Source organism: Apteryx rowi, unplaced genomic scaffold, assembly GCF_003343035.1.
Source record: "Apteryx rowi isolate R43461 unplaced genomic scaffold, aptRow1 scaffold_115, whole genome shotgun sequence".
In the NCBI taxonomy this organism is placed as follows: domain Eukaryota; kingdom Metazoa; phylum Chordata; class Aves; order Apterygiformes; family Apterygidae; genus Apteryx; species Apteryx rowi.
The window spans coordinates 729439-750155 of NW_020447364.1; the positions used below are offsets into that span (position 1 = coordinate 729439).

General features: G+C 35.3%; 1 protein-coding gene across 14 annotated transcripts in view; it reads left to right on the plus strand.

The window, feature by feature from the left end:
• Positions 1-22: 22 nt before the first annotated feature.
• The window catches only part of FMR1 (fragile X mental retardation 1), a 33300-nt gene continuing 12605 nt past the window's right edge, over positions 23-20717 (plus strand). For 5 of the 14 annotated variants that reach the window (XR_003255800.1, XR_003255801.1, XR_003255803.1 and 2 more), the window contains exons 1-10: positions 30-331; positions 8802-8854; positions 9695-9788; positions 10822-10888; positions 11114-11291; positions 12368-12461; positions 12553-12669; positions 17548-17718; positions 17896-17974; positions 19538-19647. Coding sequence is in view for 11 of the 14 variants with exons in the window: in XM_026079936.1 (XP_025935721.1) it covers positions 281-331; positions 8802-8854; positions 9695-9788; positions 10822-10888; positions 11114-11291; positions 12368-12461; positions 12553-12669; positions 17548-17718; positions 17896-17974; positions 19538-19647 (1014 nt within the window). In the remaining 3 variants the exon portion in view is untranslated. Of the gene's footprint in view, positions 332-6752; positions 6850-8801; positions 8855-9655; positions 9789-10821; positions 10894-11113; positions 11292-12367; positions 12462-12552; positions 12670-17547; positions 17719-17895; positions 17975-19537; positions 19648-20717 lie in introns of those variants that run through there. The other 9 variants (XM_026079917.1, XM_026079999.1, XM_026079974.1 and 6 more) reach the window with 9 other exon arrangements.

Genomic DNA, 20717 nt, shown 5'->3' on the forward strand with positions numbered 1-20717 from the left:
GGCGGTGACCGTTTCGCTTTCATTTCCGGGCGGGCGCGGGCGCGGAGCAGAGGCGAGAAGCGTCCCCACGGCGCCCCCCCGCTCGCCGGCAGCCTCGCCCTCCGCCCCTCGCGCAGCCCCACCCCCCTCGGGCACGGAGTGAACTGAGGTTCCCCCTCCCCTCCCCCTCCCCGGCACACATCCACCTCCTCCTCTTCCCCCTCCTGCGCCGAGAGCGAGAGAAAGGGAAGGGAGGAGGCGCCGGGCCTGGGTCTCCCGCACCGAGCCGCCGCGGCACAACATGGAGGAGCTGGTGGTGGAGGTGCGGGGCTCCAATGGGGCCTTCTACAAGGTACCGGGCGCTCGCGGCCGGGTCGGGCTGGGCCTCAGGGGAGGGAGTGGGGCCTGGGACAGGAGGAGGAGGAGGCGGCGGCGGTGGCGGCTCCTCCCCGCTCTGAGGGAAAGCGGGGGCCCTGGGGCAGGAAGAAGAGGAGGAGGAAGAGTGGGGTAGGGGTGGAGGCCTCGGCGAGTTCTCCGTGCCTGAGGAGAGGGCCCGGGCCTCTGCGTAGGAGGAAAGGGGAGCTCCGCCGCCCCAGGCCGAGGAAACTCGAGGCCTGATGAGAAGAGGAGGGAGGGAAGGCGAGAGAGGCCCCCGGCGTCTGAGGAGGCCTCGGGCCTTCCCCTATTGTGGGAAGGGGAAGCCCTCGCGCTGCCGGTGTGTTGGAGGCGGCGAGGAGGGCCCTGGGCCTTCCTCTCCTTGGCGCTGAAGCGAGGATCAGAGCTGGCGATGGGGCATTAATTGTTAAATCCTCAGCTTTCGTCGCTACTTAAGGAGAGTCTCCTTCGCTCTCCAGGTTTTCAGGAGAGCTGCCCTGCTAGTGGAAAGCGTTTAAGTCGGGGGAGGGAAGATAGAGGGGCAGCTTGTTAAATACACCTTCATGATGAAACGCTGTTGTGAATTGTTGCTTTTAATGCCATGTCTGGGAATACTGCCTACTGACATTAAAGAAAACATTGCTTGACCAAAAATACATGTGCTGAGTTTTTAAATACATTTAATTACGAAATGTACTTCTTACTGAAACTACTTAATAGTGTTCCATGTTTGTTTCCAAGCCCTTGTGCTGGTGCTGAATAAAGCCATCATTGAGCCTTGAACACATATCTGAGTATTTAATATCTTTATTAATACTGTGTAATATTGCTATTGCTTTGCCTGAGGTGGGGTTTATTAATCAGTGTATGGATAGGGTATACTTTGTAGTTCTACCCTATTTACAAAAAAATGCACACATAGCGGGTTAGGGCCAACTATTGTTGAAGGCAATGGGCACTTACACCTATTATCAAAATACAAAAAAAAGTCACAGATCCGTTTGTGCAAGTTTACTGTTGTTTAAATGTTCCTAGTACTTTAAAAATTGGGCCTAGTTATTGTGCAACATCCAATATTTATGTTATCAATGAAGGAACAGGTAGAATTTCAGTCTGATGTTAGTGTGGTAGGGCAGGTTGGTATCCAAATAATACAGTTCTGACAGCTTTGAGTGTTTTTAAGATAAAAGAGCTCTTAAAAGTTTTTTTTTAAATATGTGTGATAACGTCTTTTGTCTTGCTTTCAAAATAAGTGTGTATGAAACAAGTTTTTAAGTGTGGTAAATAATGTATCTTGTGGGTTTGCAGTGTTGTAGGCAAAATCTGTATATAGCTTCTTGGAATTAAATTATTTAGTACTTTCAAAAATCAGTTTTAAGTTTTAACTATATGGTATTTGCTCTGAAGGGAACAGAAGGCATAAATATGTTGCTTAGGAAATAACTTTTAATAAGGCTTTTATCAAATTAATGCCAGTATTTACACACATCATGCAAAATAGATGATGATGAAAATGATATTATACATTCTCTCTAGTGACATTAAAGACACCTGGGAGAACTGAAAGCTGCTCTGTAGCTTTTTTTTTTTTTTTTTGGTCACATTCAATTCTGATGGTATGGTGTCCTGTTCCTCTTCTTCCATAGGGTGCCCTCTTTCTTTCTGGTTGTTGTTTAGATGACAATTTCAGATGAGCATATATACTCATAGGAGATTATTTACTAAGCACAGTTTAGTGTATCCAAGTTATAACACAAAAATTGCTTCCAGGTTGCGTATTATTCTTGCCTGTTAACTTTTAGAAATTCAAACATACAAATTTTTTGGGGTATCTTTTTAAGGTAATAGAATTTAACCAAGGGGACATAAATACACAAACTTCAGCTGCATTACCTGTCTAGATGGAGCATCACACTCAACATAAATGCAGAAACATTTTTTTTTTAACTGAAAAAAAGAAAAAAAGTTAAAAATCTAACAGAATAATGTTTAATGAAAATCAGCACTTTTCCTCTTGCCTGAATTACTTGATTTTTTTAATTTTTTTTCTGTTTATCATAATGTCCAAGTATGAGTCTGTTATGAAGTAATTAATCTGTATGTTTTCTTGTGAGTTTTATGCCCATCTTGCAGACAGAAGATTTGATTTGCAAAATGATTTGGTTGACCCAGCATAATGTGAACTATGTTATGGCGTCAAGTACAGGTTTTAATTGCAAGATGATTTTATTTTTTCATTAAAAAATTTATTTAAACAGGCTCCTCAGAATATCTCTACAACAATAACACTGTAAACAAATCCAAAGCAAAACAATTTTTTACTCCATCTCATGGTTTACTGAGAGTAATAGCGATAACTTTTTTGGCTTTGAGTCATTCTGGAGTTCTTCATTAGAACTTGTAAATGTATTTAAAAAAACACCTATATCTTGATATTAAGACATGGAGGGGAGGACTATGAGGCTAGATTTGTGAAGGTTCTAAGTGGCGCAAGTAGGCACCTGATTGCCGCTTCAGGTTTTCATACCTCCTCTGTAGCTGTCTTTGAGGACCTCTATAAGTTCAAGTCCCTAAACAGTTCATTTTTGGGTGTACCCAGCAGTACCTTGGTCTTGAAAGTACGGAAGTGGTGCGTAATTGTTACCTAAGCCCCACCAAGAGTCATAAAGCAGGCTTTTCTCTGTAGGCCTTGATCCAGAAAGCATTCTGATGACACATCCGAAGGGGTCATATTCCACACAAAACATAGGAGATAGTTTTGATACCTCAGTAGTTTGAGTATGCATTCAGGATGTGGGAAATTTGAGAATTCAGTTTCATGCTGGTCAGGTGCACTATGTTTCAGAGAATTCTGGAGTCTGTTGCTTTGATCACTGTAGTGGAGACTAGTTTTTTTCTTAATGAAATTAGAATACCACTTGATGAATGCTTTTTATTTTCATGAACTTTTTCTCCTTGGTCAATATGATTCATTCCATGGAAAGTGTAGCACAGTCAATAAGCGTGATTCAGAGTAACCTTGAGGTAATTAATAATCTAGTGCCTACAGATGCTTTGTCATGACTTGATAGTGTTTTTGCTTGGCCCAGAATCCTTTGAAAGAAAAGATGAAATCCCACTTTTTTTTCCCTTTCTTTTAGGAAAAACAGTCCAACAAACGATCAAAACTGTGAATCCTAAGGGGAGGGAACTGTCTTTTTGGAGGTCACAGTTAAGAAACAAAATCTTGAAGATCTGGGCATATAGCTTGATCATAGCTATTAGGGCATATCTTTCCACATCTTCTCTTGTTGGTTAGTATAGATTTAGTAAACTGGGTTTTGAAATTCTTACCTCATTCCCAGAAGACTAGTACACAGTCCTCTGCCTGATTTTTTTCCAGGACTAGGTTTAGACCTTATTTCCCTGTAAAAGGTGGACATGGTGGATGCCTTTCATGTTTGGGAGTGATTATCTCATCTATCCTTGCTAAAGATGGAAAGCATCCTGTTTATGAGGCACATAGTTTTGGAATAAGTTTTGATTCAACATCTATATGTTGTCTGTAATCAAATATTGCCATTTCTTGCTCTACAACCTTGTTAAACTCTTCCACGTCCTTCCCCCCACCCCAGTCCCAGTAGTTTCAGTATTTTGCCATTGTTTCCTTGTTTTTTTTAGATACTTCAGTTTTTTTCCATTGAAGTTATAAATGACAAAATCATTCTTCTTTTTTACTTCTTTATTACTTCAAGTCTTACTAGTAACAACTGTTCCCTTGACCTCCTGTTGCATTCTATATCAATTTTTTTCTTTGCTTCCAGCGTTCCACACAGTAACCTCATCAAGTATCGCCCATCTCTTTGTACATTTGCAATCCTGTCTTAGTCCTGAGGATGATAGCCTGTACCCTTTTTCTTCATTTAATTGTCACTTCTGTGATTGTTTTTTCCCTATTCTGTTTCTTTGGTATGTCTTTCTCAGATTTGATTAGCTAAGTAAGTTTCATTTTTTTTTCCTTTCAACGAGTATTAAATGTTATGCAATCAGTAGATGCACATTTATGTCAACATAGCATTTTTCATCTTAAAGAGTATTTTTCCTCCATTTTCATTTCTTATAGTTCATTATCCTTCATTATTAAAATGGTTGACAATGCTCATATCTGATTTAAGACTTAAAATATTCATGGCTTCTGGTGTCCTTATTTGTTCCTCTGAGGAGTCTGACGTTCCATTAAGCACAAAAATAAAGAGTATATTACTGTTTCCAGTAGTTCTTCTTTTGTATCTAATAATTCATGAAGTTTAGACATATCTTTCGAATATAAACTGTTTTTAGAATGCGAATGTGTTTGTGAAGTGCCGTAACATGTCAATGTTTGGGTTGTATTGGTTTTTGTACTCATTAGGTCTGAGGCATGGAGATAAGTGTTAATGATTATGTGACGGAAAGTCAAATTCTGTGTTGAAAGTTTATCACCACTTGAATTTTTCACATTAGTGAAGAGCAAGGAGCTCTAGCCATTGTAGAATGTGCTTCTGTTCACAGAAGCAAAAGCAAACCTTTTTCATTATTTTGATTTTTTTGTTTACTTTTATCACTGTTATTACTATTAAAAAAAAAGGTTTCTCAAGTTATTTTTCTTTTCTTGTCAAATCTTTTTATGCTTTTCACATACATGTTCATGTTCATGATAGCCTGTGTTCTGTTCCTTCTTGGGCATACATTTCAAACGCATATCTATGCGCCTTTATGTTTTAGTTTTCACACCCAGCTTGTACACTTTATTTTCCAAAAGATTGATGAGTTCTTATGATACCATTCTCTTAGTACTTTATGCAAAATCAGTACCATTTCTCTACCTTTACTGACGTCTGGGTCTGGACTGGCTGTGTTTCAGTGAATTTGGCTTACACTGTTAAAGGTCTGGCATCTTTTTAGCATTGTGTATACTTGCACATGTGTCACAGAATATCAGGAAACAATTGTGATAAATTTTAATTTTGGCTATCCGAATACATTAATAATTAAGTATTAAAAATATTTTTACAAGTACATAGAAAACTGAGTATATTTGGACTATAAAACACTGCCTACTACAGATTTGTTTAAATACTTTCAGTTGAGGGAAATTGACATAACAATAATATATACTTTAAAAATTGATGTGATCAAGGTATTTTGGGCTCTTTTTTTTTTTTCCACTATAATATAGACTAGGAAAACTCATATGATCCAGGTATCTTGAGCATTTTTCTTCCTGTGTCACAAGAGAGCAGAATAAAAAAACTGTTTTCTGTGGAGAGGTGTGATCAGTCAACGAAGTATTAAATTATTAATATATTTTGTTTGATAAATTGTTTTATAAGCATAAATCTCATTATGGAGGTAGGCAGAACTGTTGTATATATTGCATAAATTTTACCTTTTTTTTTTTTGCAAGGCATCATTCCCTTTGTAAGATCAGCAAGGCTGGAAAATAAAGAACAAGTAACAAAGTGTTATAATACCAACTTTTTTGGTCAGACTGGAGTAAAAACCTTTGCATCTAATTGTGTTTGATTCTTCTGAACTCAGTGTAAACTAAAGACATGGTGTCAGTTTGATTATTTTCAGTAGTGCCATCTGTGTTGATGTTTCCTGTGTATGGTCAACAGTTATACTTAATGGTTCTGCTAGAGGTCTCTTTAAATCAGAGAAAAAGATTGTCCATAGTTAAATATTCTTTCAGTTAGCTATGTGTCCAAGTTTTACTTTTTCCAGATAACATAAGCACTAGACTGTTTAAAGGTCTTGGGGTAGTCTTCAGCTTGATAACTTACGTTGGTTTGTGATACTGTCTGGTTGGTTTGTTAATGGAAGGTGTTAGCATTAATACCACTCATTACTTACATTGCTGTAGTCACTAGGACTCTGCTCAAAATAACTTTAATGCAAAGTGCTTTGATTATAGGCAAAAACATTGTTTCAGGGAGTTTACTGTCATTATATGTTAGGAGTTATCAGATCTGGATATAAGATGTAGTCTTGCTCTTTGCTGCTCCCTAATTTATCTTTCTGTCATTTCCCATAATTTTTAAGGAGTGCTATGTAGATTGTCTCTTGTCATGTTCATCACTATACAGGGGCTTTTCCTCCAAGTATCTTTCATAATGGAAGAAGTGATTGTTGCTGTATTATGAATGTGAGAAAATTAAATATTGGCAAGTTTTTGAGGACACTGTTTTGTGTTACTTTTACCTGTTTTCCTTAAGGCTATTCAGTGCTCTCTGTCATTTCTGTTGGATTTGCTTCGTGAAATAACCTCAGCTTTTGCCTACTTAAGTGTTACTAATAATACTAAATTCTGTCCTTTTCCATTCTGTAGTGTGAAGGAGTCATGCCAAATATTTGATAGTGATTACAGTATTTTTCAGGTTTTAAAGGCATCCATTTCTGCTACATCTATAAGAATAGGTTCTTCAGAGCTGCACATGACAAACATTGGAAGAAATGTGGGAAGAACCTTTGAAGGTGATGTGCGTAATGTTGCAAAATGAGTCAGGACTACCATAGTATCTGTCAAATGCATATCCTATTCTGGAATTTTCTTGCAGTAGAAAGAACAATATAAAACATTAGATAAATCCTCAATATCCAGAATGATTCTCTGGGAGTTCTATTGCCTTTTTATACCAACAGTACTTTAAAAAAATAAATAGCATTTCTGTACTGATATCAGCATGGTACTGAGGTGCGGTTTTAGATCTGTTTTGTATCATGTCATGAAAAATATCACCCATGCTTGTAATTTGCTTGGAAAGAATATCTTGGAATTTTAAAATATGTAATTATGTAAGTGCTATTAGAAAATGTTTTAAATATATTAATGCTTTGTAAAGGAGCTTCTTTACAATAATAATAAACTTTCCAGTAACTTTTTGCTTACTCTTACAATACTGTGAGAGATGAGCAAACTGTAAAATAATTCTTTGGTGTTGTAGTTGTGACTTTGCTCTGACTTCCCATGGAGGTAGTATTAGTTATTTTCAGATTATTAACTAGCATTAAACTTCTTTCTAGTACTGAGTGTCTCCGAGTAATGATAGGTGTGCACATGTACTGTTTAATTTCAGTAGAATCAACTCTTTGTGCTCTTTATTGGTCATCAGGTTTTGCTTGATGCTGAGATACTGCTATAACTCAGAAAATACTTGAGAATACTTCCTAAAGGAAAAATATAGGAAGAATTTGTGTTTTTACCATTTAGACTTACATAACAGAAATTCTTAAGTTCTTGTGCATCTTCTAGGAATCTTGAAATGGGAGTAGAATTAAATGTTCCACAGTTCAGTATCTAACTTTTCTTCAGAAGTGTTAGCAAAATTATTTTCAATTTATTGAAAGTTTTTTGCTCTACTAAGAGTTATCTCCATTGATAGAACAAACTTTTATAGTCTGTCTTGTTCATGGGCTTTTACCTACCTTGCAAGAATATGCTACACATATATATACACGTGGACAAATATTAGTGGAATATAGACACTATATATCAATAAGTATTTTTTCAGCACTTTTCCAATGTTTATATCTGTTTCAGCAGTTTGGAAAACTATTAAAAAAAAAAAAATCCCTGATTGCTCCATGACCTCTGTCATCTGAGGCTATGAAAAATATTTTCATTAGAAAATCCCAAAGTTGCTTAAATGGAGTATTAGTCTTGCTGTTCTGTACATGGGGGAGGTTAAGGCATAAAGCTGAAGACTGATCGAAGGTTGTTCAACTGAGTAGCATAAGTGGGGAAAAGCCTTCCCAGGGCTGTTGAATCTTAGTGCTATGCTGTGCTTCATGTTTGCATGGGAGACCTAGCACAACAGCTGTCCATCCCCTAGAAGAAAACTAAAGAAAGGCTGCAGTGCATTTCACTTAAGGTCATGCATGAAGGAAGTTGTGTGATGAAGGAAATGTGGGAAGGTTGTGCTGAAATGGGTATAGATGAATCTTGATGATTTGATATTCAAACTTGTATTGAGATAAAAGAGAAAAGAGGCATGATGTTTCTTTTTAAAAAGAAAAAAGTAGTCCTGAGATGGTTTAATTTCTATACTATAGTTCTGTCAAAATACCAGAAACATGATATATATTCCTGCATTTTTAAACTGTAGTTGTAGAACTCTTCAGAACAATCTTGTCATTTGTTACTTGTCCTTCTTGTCCTACTTGTTACTTCTAAAAAACAGAATGAATGTATGGCTCCAGCATTCTATATGTGTATCAGTACGCTGGCAGTCATGTATCCAAGAAGGTTATCAGTTTTCTCTTGTATGCATTTTATATAAGACTACTGCAAAATTTAAAAGGCTGTCTTGAAACCATACTTGAATTTTGTTTTATCACATCTGTGAAAGGAGTTGTATGAGTTTAAAATTTTTAAAAATATCCACAGGTAGACAGTAACTGTTTTTTGGTTTTTTTTTCCTACACAGGCATTCGTAAAGGATGTACATGAAGATTCTATAACAGTTTCATTTGAAAACAAGTAAGTATATTGCTGATGTTATACCTAAAAATGGTACAGCATTCCAACCTTGCATTTGATTAACCTAAATATGACCTAATGATGGAGAATAGTGTATCCTAGATACTCCAGTCTTGCTGCTAGCATTGTTTTAGAATTACGTTTAAGATATTTGCTATGTTGTGCAACTTCTGTTTAAATGCTTCTAATAGTTTAAATCTTTTTTTGAAATACGAAACTATAACAAGATTGGTTTTGCTGGGAAGATGAGGATGTTGTTATTGATCATGTAAGTTGTTTGCACAAGTCAGCAGTTTAAATGTACCATGAAGAGACCTTCTGTCTCTTGTGACTATCTTATTTTTAGATTTACCAGATTACATTATCACAAAATTTGTTATATAGAGAAGTATAAATACAAGAGTTTTAAGACAGAAATGGACCAATATTCCTTTCCCATTGCTTAGTGGCACAAAAATTTAACCTTCCATTATACTGTTTAGTTCAGGTTTTGTTTCCTTCAGGGAGAAAACAATMCACTACTACATATTTTTTCCTATGTATCTGTATGGTTGTAGCATCATCTGTTGTATTTTGGAAATTGTTTGCTCGTTTCTTTAAAAATATCTTATCTGGAAGATTTTAAGACGGTGCAAGTGACGTCAGGGATTCATTTAAGATTCCTAATGGTCACTTTTTTTTATATTAAATATGCACTGAATTACATTAATTTACCTTTTAATACATATGCACAAAAGCTCCACAAATTTTAAAAATGTAAAATTAACTGACTGAAAACACTTCTTTTTTTTTTTTTTTAAGTGGAAGTGTTTAGGCCATTCAGTGTATTTTTGTTTGCAGCTGGCAACCAGAGAGACAAATACCATTCCATGATGTGAGGTTTCCACCACCTGCAGGCTATAATAAAGATATAAATGAAAGTGATGAAGTAGAGGTATGTATGCTACATTAACAATATTTATTTTAGGAAATGAGAGAATTCAAGATGGAAAATGTCAACTAAATCAGCAGGAGGTTTGCCTGCATGTTATATGCTGCCACCTTTTTGATTCTAAGCACTGCGTAAAATATAATGTGAAGCATGTCATCTAAGAGATATTTCGACAGTTGTAAACTATAGAGCTGTTTTGGAATTCCAGTGATATTCATGATCTCCAAAAGGTCATGGTTAGGTTATCAGCTGATTTGCAAACATGATTACAGTTTCTTTGATTACAGATCAGTTCTTTACAAGAACTGAATTAATCTGGAAACAGGTGCAGTGTTAGCCTGGACTGTAGTTCTTTAGCTGTAACTTAATAATGCCTATATATTACCAAAACTTCATGTTGAATGAGGAGGTTCGCATCATATGTGTGTGTGTGTATATGTACATACATATATATGTATGTAGAGTGAGAGTCTGGTCTTAATATGATACATTACCAAAACATCCTTGTTTCATGATTATAGAACTTAAAAAGGGGGGGGGGGAGAACTCTAAATGTTTACATTTTGCTTGCATGCTGTTTGAGTTTATTTTGATTTGACAAATGAAACAATGGCAAAACATTTTAGTTTAAGTGTGCCCAATATCATGTATGTGCTAAAGTATGGCCATCTTCCCCCCCCTGCTCCGCTGGCAAAACCTCTTGAGAGCTACACACAATTAGAAGAGTTGTTAATTAAGTATTAACTGGTATGAAGTCTGAATTATCTCTTTTCTGACCATACAGAAGATTGATGCAACTGTTGCTGTAGAGCTTGGGTACAATATTACTTATTTATACAATCTTACATATGTAATTGTATATCCTACCTATACTGGCAATGGACATTTCAGCTGTTACGTTGCTCCTATTGGTACATAAAGTCTCCAATTTAAATAGTTTGATGCTTTCTGCACCTTATAGCAGACTTACTGATCATATTAGGATGTCTTACAAGATACTACAGATATATAATGTGTATATATATATATTTTTTAGGTTTATTCCAGGGCAAATGAAAAAGAACCCTGCTGCTGGTGGTTGGCTAAAGTGAGAATGATAAAGGGTGAGGTAGGAATATACATATATCTATATCTATATACACACTTTTTATATTTATGTACGCAGTGACTTTTTAAGTTGTCCCACTTCATTTTAAAATAATTTATTGATTAGGACTGCCTCAATTAATGTTAACCTTGACTGAAAAAGTTCAAATTTGACTTGTACAGTTAACAGAAATGCTTTTCACTTCACAGTGTAATTCTTACTCTTGTCATAAAATGTGTGGCTTGGATGATTTTATTATTTTTATATCAGTTTTACGTAATAGAATATGCAGCCTGTGATGCTACATACAACGAAATTGTCACAATTGAGCGTTTGAGATCTGTGAACCCCAACAAACCTGCAACAAAAGATACTTTTCATAAAATCAAACTGGAAGTTCCAGAAGATTTAAGGCAAATGTAAGTACAATTGTTTCTTGTTCATAATTTGTTTCCAAAATATAGGTAACTTCTTAAACCTGAGACAAGAAGGAATAAAAATGCTTTTCACTACTTGAAATGAGTTTTTAAGGTTTTCACATATGAATGCAGAAAACACAAATGTTGACGTGATTACAGTTCAGAAATGGCAAAGATGATGCTTGAAATGCCGTTCAGTCCTGCAGGAGGAAATACCCTCTCCACAGCTTAAGGCTTGTGTGCAATATAGATTAAGGTTTTTATTCTTATGGCTGTTTAGTGATGAGTATAAATTTACTTGGATCCATTTTTTGTCAACTTTGTTTAAAGACAAAAGAAAACACTATGCCATATGTTATAGTTTATGGGGTATTTTAATGATGACTACGGAAATAGTTGTAACAATAGCCAAAACATGCCATAGTATGATATAAGAACAACTAATTGCAGTTTTCTTCTACAACACTGACGTGTCATTCACAGACGCATATAGCTTTAAAACACGGGTTATATTGACTTCCTTTTTTAAGTTCAGATCATTTCCTGGTGCTTTCTTGAGATACATATTATTGACCTAATGTAGAATAAGCTACAAACTGATTAAGCTAAGAATTTTTGAATTTAATGTTATAGCACATAAATTCACTAAGTGACTATATGGAAGAAGCCTATAGAAGCAAAACACAGCATGAGATGAACATAAGGTCATTGGAATGCTGCAGTGGTTACAGTGAAGATGCATAGTACTAGTTCCTGGTGTGCTCAGTGTTTCAGACTAGCTGGATGTAATGACTGTAGCTTTTTTATTTAAAGTTTTGCTCAACTGTTGTGTTATTTCATAGATATACATGTAGATAAATTTCCTCCCAAAATTTATAATCTTACTTGTGTGAAAAAATCAAGATAAGATTAATAAATAAATAACGGAATAAAATAACATGCATGAAAAGTGAGAATTTGAAAATAGATTTTCTTATTTATTCTATTATTTTTTTCCTTAAAAAAGGAATCTTTTTGGTTGTGATACATAAATGCAGCAAGTATTATTTCTAACTTTATAGCATTTTTATTATCAGGTGTGCCAAAGAATCTGCACATAAGGACTTCAAAAAGGCAGTTGGAGCATTTTCTGTAACATATGATTCTGAAAACCACCAGCTTATTATTTTGGTAAGTACACCTGTCTAACCGTACCAGTTGCAGTGGTTTGTTTTGAAAAGTTCATTTGTAAAATACTGTGTTTTCTTTATTAATAATTTAGTCAATCAATGATGTAACAACAAAGCGGGCAAATATGCTGATTGATATGCACTTTCGAAGTCTTCGTACCAAGTTATCCCTGATTTTGAGAAATGAAGAAGCTAGCAAACAGCTGGAGGTATGTTACTTGTTTTCCCTGAAATAAACTGAATGCAAAAACTCTTGGGCATTTGTTAGCTAGTAGGACTTACATTGGGATGAAAGTAATTATTGTGTAATGATACTATTTTTGATGTTAGAGACAGATGGAGCCATAACCCTAACAAAGGATTTCACAATTGAAGGGCCTGTTCTTACAAAGGCTCACTTTTATCCAGTCCTGTTTTAATCAGCAGGATTTTGTGTGGCATTAAATACCAAATAGGTGTATACACACACAGTTAACACTTTTTTCGTAGTTTGAACCATAAAATAATTGCCCACTGTTGCGCTGACAGTGCCACGTATCTGATAGCTTTAGATTCTTGTTTTTGAATATAGCTAGGATTGGATATACCATGACATTGAGATGGATTAGAACTGGCTCTTGCAGTAGAAATGGAAGTCTGTACCCACATGGATCCATTAAAAAAAAAAAAAAAGATAGCAGTAAAATATGGAAGTAATGCATAAGGTAGCATAAAAACAAACACAGTGAAAATTAGAGATAGAAATATAGGAAGGGGTGAGACTGTTGGTAGGATGTATGAAGGGAGTGGTATATCTGTAGATAAAATGTTAGCAAATCATCTTACAGCAGATACAGCTTCTGATATTCCTGTGATCGAAGAGTGGGTGTTGACTAGCAAGAAGCTTGACTCATACTTCTCCATGGAAAAAAGAGTAGGCTAGGAAATAAGGGTATCTTTATACCGTAGAATTAACATTTCTTTATGGCTTCTTTTTCTTATCTACAAATAAGGAAAAAATCAATATTTCTGAAGACTTCTCTTTAGATTCACTGACAAGAACTGGAGGTACCAGTAGAACTATTGTAATTCAGGATTTTATATGGGCATRTACCAGCTCTGTTATTTTAGAGTGAGGTTTCTTTTTATTTTTCTTCCTCCAAGGGTTACATCTGTTTTTGTTTAACTTGAAGTGGTGTATAATGTAGTAGTTATTTAAAGTAATAGTTCAGGCCTCTTGCATGCAGTAGATGCACCCACAGCTGATTACAAGAAGTTCTTTTTTGTTAGTCTCTTGATTTCTGAATTTCTGAGGTGTAATCCAAGTTTGTTTAGGTCATATTTTTTTTCAAGATCAAGAAAGGACCAGTTTCCCTTCATTGGTGCTCTTTCTTGAGCACCTCATTGTAGCTCTTCAGTAATTCATTATTCTTTATCTTCCTCCAGAGCTGACAGTTGTGTGGGCAGTTTACCTCTTGAAGTGCAAAGTATTATTTTGGAGGTGGGAAGAACAACAACAACCTTTTTAGAGCTAATTCTCTTTACCTGCCCCCACAAATGCATGTGCCAGCAGCCTGATTCCTTTCCCAAACTAATCTTGGATTTTTGCTCTCATCATAAGCCTGAAACTTTTTGCTACTGATTCTGACTAGAAAACCTTTATTGGACTTCAGGTTCTATCTGAACAGTAGTTAAAAGCTAAGGTTGTTGTGAGATAAATATATATGGTTATAATTTTCAGTGTGACAACAGTTGGCAGATGTATTGATATTTTTCATTTTGTTGTTTGTGTTTTCTGTACTTTTATTAAATATGCCAATTTCAGCCAAATTGGAAACAAAAGAGATTTCAGATAGTAAAATTCATACTTGTGCTTCCGGTTGAATGTGTCTAATTGACATACAATCAGACTGTACATGTCTATTTGCTGAAATATTTAGTTCATGCTTTGGGCTTTAATGTATTATTATTAACAGTTCATTGTTTCCATCAAATAAAATCCTTTGTATGTCTTGAACTCTCCTAACTATACATGTCTCATTGACACTTTTTTATTCCGTTAGTTTTACCTTTTCTGTTTTCTGAGCTATAATCGCTATACTAGCTTCTTTTTTAGTTCCATTTGTTGTATCTTGTACCTTCTTTCTTTTTTGCGTATTGGCTTCTTGACCTGCATGGCCTTCTCAAGTGTAACTTTTAGAGCATCAAGTAAAATAACCAGTTATTTTTGTTTGCATAATTTTTCCAGTGGGTGTGGTTTAGTTCTTAGTTTGACATGCTAAAGTGCCCAAATCTGCAAATACTTGTTTTGCATTCTAGTTTGTATTTTATTCTGTCTGAAAGTAATTCAGTCAGGGCCTCTACCTAGCTATTAATTCATTTTATTTGTATAGTTATTTCTCCTTAATCTGTCAAGAAGAAAGTAGAAGACAGGATTTCCTATGTCTGGATACAGTACATCTTGAAATACGTAATTTACAGACGTTCTAATAGTATTTTAGTATGGATAATATAACTGCAGTCTGATTGTCATAGTCAAGGTCTCTTATGATGATGCAGCTTCATCTTCTCTACATATTTTAGATACTTGTTTTAACAACTGGTTTGTTCACTTGGTCATCCTGTTCTCTATACTGATTTGGTGGCCTGTAGCAGATGTCAGCTAGCATATCAGCATCTGGATTATCTGTTGGAATGTAGATTTGTAAGCATTCAAAGTAATGTTTGATTTCTGAGTTGCCTGTGATTTAGTTAATGAAATGTTTGATAGAGCTCTGAATATATGAAGTATTTCATAATGCCTTTGGATGCTTACCGCTGTCTGCTGTAGCCAATTCTCTGTGTGATGGATGTAATGCAGGTCATTTATCAACAGTTTTAAGCTGACTGGGTCAGATAATGGTAGCATTTTAGCTGGGAGAGAACAGAGCTTAGTGTGGGCCACTTGATGTTTTCTCAACCTCTGTAGAGTTCCATATTGTTGAGGTTGAACTTTTATTAGTGTCCAAACTTACTAATTTAAAGTGGGTTGATATATGTCTCTGCAGTAGGCTTGTCTCTGCAACTTTGATTGCAATGCAAAAAAATCCGTGGGGTTATATATCTTGGCTCTGGAAAGACAATACACAGCTTTATCCATTTTTTTGTTTTTGTTCCCCCTCCCCTTGCAAAACATTCTTTCCATTTTTCTTAATAGAGAATTTCCAACAGAGAGAGTCTGTCTTCTCTGGGTGCATTAAGTTATTGTTCCTTTCATGTGGTCTGTTATGCTCAGGCATTTGTGAATAGTGCACATATTTTTACATAGGAATTTTACTCACTTTGGTAAATTATGACATTTTTTGCACACTTCATGTTTGCTCTTTGTGGATTTAAGTATAGTGACTTCCTTTAAATGTATGACAACTTCATTGCCATAAACAATGTATGTTTCTTTTTATGTATTTATATTTTATCTATTTCTCGCCATATGTTTCTTTAGTTCTCACAGTAACCAAACTTAGTGATTTTACTGTCTTATATAGTGCAAGCATCCCTACAAGAAAACTGCATCTGTTTGTTTTTTGAAAGTGTGATAAGGCTGCATAGGAGAAAGTTATCAGTCATTATTTTTGTCTTTGTAAACAAGTGATTGTTTTTGAAAAAGACAGAAAGCCCACTTTTCTGCAACAGTTTCCCCTTTGCTTGACCTGTTCTGAGCTGCACACAATTCAACATTTCCTGAGTATGTTTCCTTGCACTCATGGGGTCTGTTCATGCTAATAATCTGAGCCATGTAGGATTGACAGAGACTGTTCATATCAATGTCGAATTGTATGGATGGTGCCAAAATCTAGGTTTCTTGCCCATTTGAGTATTTTCTGCACTGTCCAACTCCAGAATGTTTTGTAAGATATTTCTCAAAAACCTCCTTCTGTTCCCAGCTGTCTTCTGCATGCTTGCCTTGTGGTGGAAGTTTTATACAGTTAAGAAAATGTTGAAACTGTATTTTACATATGGGCACATGTGTATATACGTGTGCAGTAAATCAGAGCTTGCTAATGTAGTTGGAAGGTGAACTTGGAAACTGAGGCCTGCTTTAGAAAGTTGTTTACAATGGTCATTGGAGTCATCTTTTTTTCCTGCTTGTTACATTGGTTTTTTTGTGCAAATCTTATCCAGGTTACTAGTAGGTATATTTTTTTCAAAGTTGTTTTAGAAATCCTATGCCAGATCTGAAAGACTTTTTGCTTGATATCTTGCTTTGTGTAGGAGATCCTTATTATGATCCTGCAAGCCATTTTGTAGTGTTAATTAGATTTTAGCAGCTTTATGCAAAGGTGATCAGAGTTGCAAAAAGAGTATTTAATTTGAGGGTGCTTGGGCCTCACACAGGTGACTCAGTCTATTCATTTGTATAGTCTCTAGTCGTCATTACTGCCCTATTGAAGCAGGGAATTTTGTCTTAACAGCATGTGACTGTTTGAGAGTCTCAGACTGACCCTTCTGTATTGGTAGAAGTGTGTGATTCCTGTATGAAAATTCCTAAGATGATACTTATCTGAAATTCAGCAACGTTGCAGTTATACCTTTATTTCTGTGTTGTCTTGCATAGAAATTGATTCTTCATTTTATTTTTTTTAATGCACGCTAGGTATCCACATAGTTACTCTGTTTTCTCTGTAAGCTTTGTGACCGGTGACTGAGTTATTGCTGTTTCCCCCTAGCTATTGATATGGATGTATTTTTTTTTCCCCAGAGATCACAGGGTTTACTTTAGTAATCAATACTTAACTCTCTAATTTTACTTTTTTATATGAACACTGTCTTACCTAGTAACACTTTTGATAGCCATAGATACTGTGTAATTCAAAATATAGAGGTGTCAAGACAAGTAGAAATTAACTTTATTTTAATATTTGAAAAGATAGTATGTTGGGACTTCTTTTTAAAGAATACTCTTGTGAGTGTTTTTGAAGTGAAAATAAATGCATTAAAAGGATTGTTTAAAATGAAAAGTAAGCCAAGTACCTGAGTAAAGAATCAGCTCTAAATTAATATTGATTTTCCCCCCTACCCTTGAATGTACTAAAAATCAAAACAAACTAACAGTATCTGTTTTTCTTCAGAGTTCTAGACAACTTGCATCACGATTTCATGAACAGTTTGTTGTACGTGAAGACCTAATGGGTTTGGCCATTGGCACTCATGGTGCTAATATTCAGCAAGCCAGAAAAGTCCCTGGAGTAACTGCTATTGATCTCGATGAAGATACCTGCACATTCCATATTTATGGAGAGGTAAGTTCCCTTCTCCACAGCTTTGTGCTATAGTACTGAAGAGTATATTTGCAGGGGTGTACTGATAAATTCTGCCACGAGTGAGAAGTACCTTTCTAATGAAAGAAAAAAAAAAAAAAAAAAAAAAAAAAAAAAGTAGAACTGAGTGGGTTTCTCTCCTACACCGGTCTGTTTTAGGATCAAGATGCAGTGAAAAAGGCAAGAAGTTACCTTGAATTTGCTGAAGATGTCATACAAGTCCCAAGAAACTTAGTAGGTATGTCAATTCTGGAAAATAACTGAAACATTAAGGAAAAATGTCTTCTGAGAACTGTTGTTCCCTTTTAGAAGGGGAGGACAGTATAAAAGTTTGAAGAACTTCTCTTTGAATGAGTTGTGTGTGGTACAAAGTTTTTTTTGGATTTTATTTTTTTTTCTGGCTCCTTGCAGATTTTTTCTAGATGCAGTTACCTACAATACACTGACAATGATAGATAGCCTCCTGATTTGCAACTCGGAGATCCCTTAGACCAGAAGCATTACACTTTATATTTAAAAGCAAGGTAGAATAGCTTCTGGCTTGAGCCAAAGAATTAAGTGACTTCTTCCGAAGATCTCTGAGAGGTGTTCAGCTATGCAGTGGATAAATCTGCTGTCTCACATTTTCTGAGTCATCATTTCCTGGACTAGTATTTGTCTTTTTGATTGTCTTTGTACATTTGAAATATTGTTAGTTTAGAACCAGCATTGTGGGATGAACTGAATGCCAGGTTAAGGCACCCAATGATTAAGAAAATACCCCCCAAAACATTTAATAGAGTTCCATTAATGAAGGCCCCAAGAATGCATGCAGTCATTGTGAATAAATTCTTAATGCGTTATTGCTATAAAACAACACAAAAATACATAGTTTAATTCAAAAGGTAACGAAGATTACTGAATGCCTTAAAATGTGTTTGTGTGTATACATCCATACATATGGTATACTATATATAGATACACACACACACTTCTAGATGCAGATACTTCAATAGCTTGTCAGGCATGTATGAAAGTTGGTGTTGAAGCAGTGTGAAATTTTTGTAGCTCTGGGACTAGTACTTTGTCACAAATGTGGCCCCTCATCTCTATAGCAATTTAAAAACAATAGATGTAGAGTAGGCACACTTATTTGTAAGCTTCTGTTATATTTACCAATGATGTGTGATGAAATGAAATACCGTATACTCAACAGAAGTTTTTGACTCTCAGAGCAGCCTTTGTGGTCAAGGAAGAGCATATTGGCCATGTCTTGTCATGTTTTCTACAAATGTGTAGGAATTAAAAATTCATGCTAACAACCTTGAAATACAAAAATGAGATTTTATTTAGCTTTGAACAGTAGGAACAATGTCTTTTGTGTTTAAGAGGGGTTTAATTAAGGTTTTATTTTCGATTTTTTTAATGAATTCTAAGTTATTTTCAAATATCTCTAAAAAACTTAGTTTCTGAGAAGAGAATTTTACCAGTCTTGCCTGAACAATATTGTCAGTAATATCAGAAAATCTCATTAACTAAAATTTTTAAAAACAAATTAATGATTTTGCTTTGCTTTAGGATAATAAAATACCTCTCTTCCTGTATGCTGCAGTGGTTGCTTTGAAGTATTATTAAAGTTAATGTCCCAGGTTTATTTAGACATGTTAGTCCATGGCTCATTGACTAAATCTTTGTTACGAACTATTAAGTCATTTTTGACAAGTTCTTGCACTGGTACTAAACCATCTTTTTAAATTAAAGTAACACTTTCAGGTTTGGGGGAGAGCCCTAACAATGGAATGTTTGTATGTTCTTTATGTAGGAAAAGTAATAGGAAAAAATGGAAAACTGATTCAGGAGATAGTGGACAAATCGGGTGTTGTAAGAGTGAGAATTGAGGCTGAAAATGATAAAAATATTCCACAAGAGGAGGTATGTTTTTGGTTAATGTGACTTTTGTATGTGCTAATTGGTGGTTATATTTTTACCCACTAGTAAACTAAACTCTTTTATCTTACTAGTGGTAAGATGAAGTTTGATTAACGTGTGTCTTTCTGATAAAATTGTATTTCCCTATTAATGCTAAGGGGCATTATATATAGACTTGTCATTGTGTTTTCAGAAAGGCTGTGTGAAGCTTTTTGGTGATGCACCTTCTCAAAGATTTCATTTTATTCCTATTAGAAGTATTAATATTGTTTCTAGACACTGATTAAGTTGTAAATCAGTATATGCAAAACTTACTGTTTTCATTCATAAACTTGCTTTCAGTTTAATCTCTTTTGATTTTTACTAGTTATTTTTGTTATTGTGATGAAAAACCTGTGCCTTCTTGTGTAATCCTCTCTTTTTAAACATTATTTGAATTCATATTAGGCTATAAATTGAGACTTAGCGAAAACTACCATAAACAGATGTGATGTTAAGTGCCAGATTTGCTAAAGTACAGTACACAAAATGATACATTCTTTTTGACCTGCTGACCTTGTAGAGGGTTTCAATGAAGTGTCTTGACCTGTGTAATTTGAGAATTTAAGGTGCTTTTATATGGGCCTGTGTTGGGGGGAGAGGTTGCAGGTTTGCAAAGAAAACGTGAAGCACAAAAATTCCAGCATCTCGATGAGAAAAGATTCCATGTAATTTCAAATGTGAAAAGTGCTTAAATTAAAAAAGTAACCTCTTATTTATGCAGAAGTCTAAATATGTACTAGGTGAGGAACCTTCTTACTACTTGAAATAAGATATGAAATATATTTTTAGAACTTTTATATTCTTGCTTGAATAGTTATTTCATCTTTGGTATCATCCCAGTAAATTTATTATAGAAGACCCACAGTCCAGTTTCCATCTCTCTGTAAATGGTGGCTAATGAATTATGTAAGGTTTTTTTCTGTTTTATTACTAGTTTTCTGTCTGAAAAGGTAAGATAGTCAACTTAGTGTTCAGAGATAACGGATTCACTTCTGTCATGTTTTATCTTACAGCATAAAATTGTTGACCAT